At 32.9% G+C, this 5,783-nt stretch overlaps 1 protein-coding gene and 2 long non-coding RNA genes across 6 annotated transcripts in view; all 3 read right to left on the reverse strand.

The window, feature by feature from the left end:
* The window catches only part of LOC110266040 (naringenin 8-dimethylallyltransferase 2, chloroplastic-like), a 12,456-nt gene extending 11,420 nt beyond the window's left edge, over positions 1-1,036 (reverse strand). Inside the window, exon 1 of the mRNA XM_021109759.1 lies at positions 932-1,036. Within this exon, the coding sequence (XP_020965418.1) occupies positions 932-986 (55 nt within the window). The 5' untranslated portion in view covers positions 987-1,036. The remainder of the gene's footprint in view (positions 1-931) is intronic.
* LOC107614499 lies at positions 1,575-4,104 on the reverse strand. 2 transcript variants are annotated; one of them, XR_001614469.2, is made up of 5 exons: positions 4,070-4,104; positions 3,497-3,560; positions 3,333-3,404; positions 2,058-2,244; positions 1,575-1,859 (listed from the first exon to the last, which is right to left on the reverse strand). It is a non-coding gene; the product is annotated as an uncharacterized LOC107614499 (long non-coding RNA). The 2 variants fall into 2 exon arrangements; XR_001614468.2 differs by lacking the exon at positions 4,070-4,104 and adding an exon at positions 3,811-3,996.
* Positions 4,193-5,688, reverse strand: LOC107614501. 3 transcript variants are annotated; one of them, XR_001614470.2, is made up of 3 exons: positions 5,084-5,688; positions 4,655-4,797; positions 4,193-4,487 (listed from the first exon to the last, which is right to left on the reverse strand). It is a non-coding gene; the product is annotated as an uncharacterized LOC107614501 (long non-coding RNA). The 3 variants fall into 3 exon arrangements; XR_002352918.1 differs by having other exon boundaries at positions 4,582-4,797; XR_002352919.1 differs by having other exon boundaries at positions 4,577-4,797.

The following is a 5,783-nucleotide window of genomic DNA, read 5'->3' on the forward strand; positions in this document are numbered from 1 at the left end:
TCTCGAGTCAAATTTTTATTTAAATTTAAAACTTCTTATGACTTGAAAAAATTATTTAATTGAGTGAAGAGATAGATTAAAAAAAAGTATAGTTACAAATAAATTTTATTTATGGACGGAACAAAACTGCGTTTTATTAAACGTATATTATTAACGACAAAGATTACTGACGACAATAGTCTAAAATCTCAAAAAAGTATAACATTTTTAATTTTAGCGATGCTTTCGTGATTTACTGACAGCCTATGGCTAGGCGTCGCTACCTTCTGTCTTTTTAGCAATCATCCATGTAACTTAGTGTGTGGTAGTGCAAATATATTATAAAAAAATTTTTAAGTGTACCGGTATAGCAGTGTTTTAATATTTTTTAATCGTTATTCTTAATTATAAAAAATATATATGATATATATAATTAAGATTAACAGTTAAAAATTACTAAATCAGTATATCGTATATTTGAAAATTTTCCCATATTATGATGGGATAAATATACATTAAGGATGGTAATATTTTTTCTATGCGTGTACAAAAAAGTTCAGGTATTTTAAAAATAATACTTTGTACATATTAGATAGATTTTATATTAGTCTGTCTATATGGTTATGGCGACAACTATAGCTATGTAAGTATTATCAAAATTAATTTTTTTTAATATTTTGGCAGCATTTTTTTAACAAATTTTTAAAAAAAATATTGTTAAATAATAAAAAAATATTATTTATATTTAATAATATTTTTTGAAATATCATATTTATCATAACTACGTTATAGACATATATTAAAATACACCTGTATATACAAAAGACGACAACTATTTTCTTGTTATAAACGAAAAGAGAATAGAAAAATAATAAACACATCAATTCAGGAAATGAAAACAAAAAGAAGAAAGAAAAAACAACAATAATGAGAAAGAAGAAACACACAATACCAGTGATGGTGGTTGAAGAAGAACTAGGAAGTGACCCTAGAAGCCCGAAAGCCATTAATTTCTAAATCAGCAAAATCCTCAGAAAGTAGCACAATAATCTAAGACTGAGACACATGTTCTTCATTGCCCATTGCTCTATCTATTTATAGCATAATAATTAAGAATTAAAATAATCAATTTTTTTAGTAAAATAATAAGGGTGATTGATGAATATGCCACTAAATTTCTGTATCTGTGTGTATTGCAATTGCATATATATGGGCGGAGGTTAGTATATGACTATATGCGAAGGGGGGCAATGGCTCACTCTCCAAATTAAAAATTATTTTAGTGTATATATTCACACACAACTATGATGGCTAAGTTAATGTTGGTTATAGGTAACTGTAGGCTAGACCATCCACTACAAGGGAACCGGGAAATAGTGGCGGTTTTTTTAAGGATTTGCAGCGGTTTTTAACCGCCGCGAAACAGAATTCCAGCGGTTCGTTAAGCGTTGCCTATTAGGGGGTGGTAATATGATTTTGCGGCGGTTCTAACGAACCGCTGGCACAACCGCCACGAATCAAATAATAGATTTTGCGGCGGTTGCAAAACCGCCGCTATTTTGGTCGTGGATTTAAAAAAAATTGCGACGGTTTTGAAACCGCCGCAAATTTATGTGGGTTTTTTTTAAAAAAATGCGGCAGTTTTAAACTGTCGCAAGTTCATACAAGAGCTTTGAGAAAAAAGCTAATTAACTACTCAAATGGTTTATACCATCTCTTTACTATAACATATTTTCTTTACATCAGATTTGTTAAACTTGAGATATTAACATAAAGAAACACTAAATAAACAATAGATAGATTACACCAGCCCAATCCCATCCCCTTTCCTTGATTCCTTCAAAGCTCTAGTTAGCATATACTGCGAGAGCAGTTGTCACCTGCCAATTACATAAAAAATTTTAGTTACAGTAGAAGAAAATCAAGCCAACACATATCATGAATTTCAGAAACTATCATCACTCCCCACAAATACTAATTCAAAATAACATTAATTTATGAATTCAAGTCTTCCTAAAATTATCTCAGTTCTTTATTAAACAAGAAAAGTAAGAAACTTGTAATAAATAACAACATACCCTTAACTGAGCCACATTTTAGTAAAGCATCAATTATTGCAGTGTAAGAAATTTTGAAGTCAGATCCTTTGCCTCTTCAAAACCCTGTATTTTACATAGAGAAACTGAGAAAGTTGCAATCCAAGGCATTACCATTTTCCACTGATTCAAGCACCTGAAATGCTTCATCCTTTGCCTCTTCAAAACCCTGTATTTTACATAGAGAAACTGAGAAAGTTGCAATCCAAGGCATTACCATTTTTCACTGATTCAAGCACCTGAAATGCTTCATCAATTTTTCAGGCCTCACCTAAACTCTAAGCCATAACATTTAACAGGAAGTTAAAGAAACGAAAATAACATAAAATTTTGGCAAATATCAGAGAAAACAGCAGTAATCTCATGCTGAGCTCATTCTTAAAACAATTTTTCTTTTTACAAGTGAATATAAATTTCTATAAGCTTGCAATGCGGTATTTAAAATTATTTTGACACTATATTTTTATTTAAAAAAATATACCTTACATAGTAAACAGAATTCTGCATGATAAAAATTAAAAAATAAGTACCACTTTTTGTTTGGTAATATTTTATTTTATTAAAACAATCAACAATCATATATCTCCTATAACCTCATTTTAATCATCCTCTTAATTTCTGAACAAGAAAATTATTTAATTATTTTTCTTTTTAAATGCTCTCAAGATGTTAATGTCTTTAAATATTTATCTTGCTTAGAAATTAGAATAAATTTAGGAGAATGTTGAAGAATGTGCTCAATGATTCTCTTCCCTGAATGCATAAGATTAAAGTGGTACAATAGATCCATATTATATAGGGAGCTCTAATATCATCATAGAGAAGGGCATATAAGAAATGAAGATGCAGGTGCGAATAATGCATTCATAAAAGATGGTGTTACTGAACATGAGTGTGGATTATCAAAACTTAAATAATTAGATAATGGTTAGTTCCTAACTGCTAATAGACTAATTATCAAAGTGCTAGTCTAATCTAATCTAACTAACTGTATAAGCTAATAAATAGTTAAATACTATTCATCAAACAATATTTCTTACTCATTTGACCATGAACACAGGCCAAATTTTGACCGCACAATAACAATGTAGCTTTTAAGTTTTTATTTTCATTGTTTTTCAATGACAAACTTATTCTAAATTTACCTGAATATAACAGAATAACATGACAAATTAACAATTAAAGTTTATTGCAAGCAATGGCGTAAGCAGAGATGAAAGTTATTTCTGTCAAAAATGATAAAAAAAAATGGCTCACATTCATTTGCACATCTATAACAGGTTCTACAACAGAGCTTGATGCTCTTGAATACCAACCAGGGTCTTCTTCCTACACAATAGGAAAAAATAACAACAAAAGTAATCAGGTAACATTCTGCATTTTACCATTAATCATTGGCTAAATAAAATTATTTCATTAACCTCCAATATTTTCACAAAAAGACGCATGGCTTCTGTGGAAGACATGTTTCCAAGCTGGTTCCAACTGCATCAATAATTACTTTCTTTAACAACATTCTCCACAATTTTATCAAGAAAAATAAAAGTAATGCATGAAGCAAGTATAACATCAACCTAAGCACTATTAACTTAAAGAACACAACACTCCAAAGAGAATATGCATGGATAAACACAGTAAATTCAGATTCGCACATAAAGAATATATAGAATACAAGTTTCACGGAGAGAGTTTATCAACACTATAGCATAGAGAGCATAGATATTAGCAGACAAACCTTGCCCATTTGCTATGCTCCACAATTTTCCAGGTACTGAGAAGCTTTATAGATTATAGATTATATATATAAAGCGAATCCGTCATCAACCACAATAAAAACACTATCGAATCTTTATAACAGGAAAAATAAATCTAATTGATTCGGCAGGAGGAAAGAAAATCAGCAAGGACAATGTGGATCGAAGCACAATGCACAATGGTAGGAACGAATCAAAGAACTAAAAAGCATATCTATGGGAGAAAAGGGGAAATTGAACCTGGTTATACAAGCTGTAGAGGAGAAGAAGGGTTAAACTCTAAATAAAACAAAATTATTTGTTCACAGCTATCTCTTGCCCATGCCAGCAACAGAAGCTAGACATTCTCTTTGTTAAAAACAAAAGCTCTAGACTTACATGTATAATTTTTTTCACAACACAGAAAAAGGTTTTCCGTTAGAGGAAACAATCAAATTGTGCTCCCCATAAATAACATTTTCTCCCCATTACAAGCAAGTGAAACAATGCAAAACACCTTTACACACATTATTTGCACCATGTAATAATGCATAAATTAGAGAAGTACTATAAAAAGTTAATTCAAAACCTTTAGATGGTACAACAGCTTGGGGATTCAAAATCAGCCCCTCCCCGCATTATGTCTCTGACTGCTAAATTAATTGAGGAGAGCTTGGGCCTAAACAAAGAAAATAATCCATCACCAGTGTTTGAAGAATTAGAAATGATATAAGGGGCAAATAAGAGATGAAACAGTAAAGAACGAACCATACACAATCAATTCCTATAGGGTGCAAAGATCAACCAACCAAACCAAAATTGATATGAAAATCAGGCAATAAATACCACGAGAATCCTTAGACACATGCAGTTTTGAAGATGATCTATGGCTGCCTCGATCCATTCCTTTCTTAGGCAAATTAGATACACTATCACTGCTGAATCCTCCATCAGATGTTAGCACTGAACTCCGATCAAACTAGAAAATCCTAAAGCAAAATAGAAAAATCAGAAGGCACAGCATCAGCTCAATAGAAATATATGCATATACTATTCATATATGGCTACAATATAAAATTTTATCAAACTACTCTATTCCTCTTTTGACTTGAATTGCTTTAATAACCTGATTTGAAATTTAATTCTTCCTTTCAATAGAATCTGAGTTTTTCTCTCATTGTTCCATATAGTGAAATAAACTTAGAAAGAAAGTTAGGGGAATAGTGGAACAAAATAGAAGCAGAACAATTTCAAAAAAGGAAGAAGCAGAGTTACCAGTGAATCTGTCCTGGTTTCGGCGACGGTTGTAACTGGTGGCGGCGTGTGCGATGGCGACCTCCTCTCCCTATTCGGCTCCTCCCAGCAGCAGCTCTATCAATGACAGCAACATTTAACCCTAATGGCGACGGGAACAGGGTGCGACGGCAACGACCTTGACCCCAATCGACGGCAGAGGCGGCAGCAGAGCAGGATGGTGCGAGAACGGACCTCCTCCTTCTCCCCTGCGTTCATCGTCTTCTGCTTCTCCTTCACTCTTCGTCGTTCTTCTCCTTCCTCCCTTCCCTCTTCTTCTCCGTTTTTCCCTCTTTTCTCTTTAGGTTTCTCTCTTTCTTTTTTATGCTGTTGCTGAGTGTTGTTGTGTTTTTGGGAAGGAGGAGATTGAAATATTGTCAAAAAAAAGGTAAATTAGCTTCGGTTCTTAAAAATTTGTGGCAAAATAGAGCAATCTGGAGCGGTTGGGGAGAACGGCCGGCAATTTGGGCCGGCAATAAGGTTATTAGATGCGGACCTTTAAACCGCATGAAGAACCGCAGCAGATCCCTCGAACAGCAGCGCTCTGGAAAAGGGGCTGGTGTTTTAGCGCAGCTAACACGCCGTTCTCTTGTAGTGATCTGAAATATTACTATGTGTTTATAATAAGCTTATATATTTTAAGGGAGCAATGGTTTACTCTCCAAATTAAAAATTGTAGTGT

Source organism: Arachis ipaensis, chromosome B08 (genome assembly GCF_000816755.2).
Source record: "Arachis ipaensis cultivar K30076 chromosome B08, Araip1.1, whole genome shotgun sequence".
In the NCBI taxonomy this organism is placed as follows: Eukaryota; Viridiplantae; Streptophyta; class Magnoliopsida; order Fabales; family Fabaceae; genus Arachis; species Arachis ipaensis.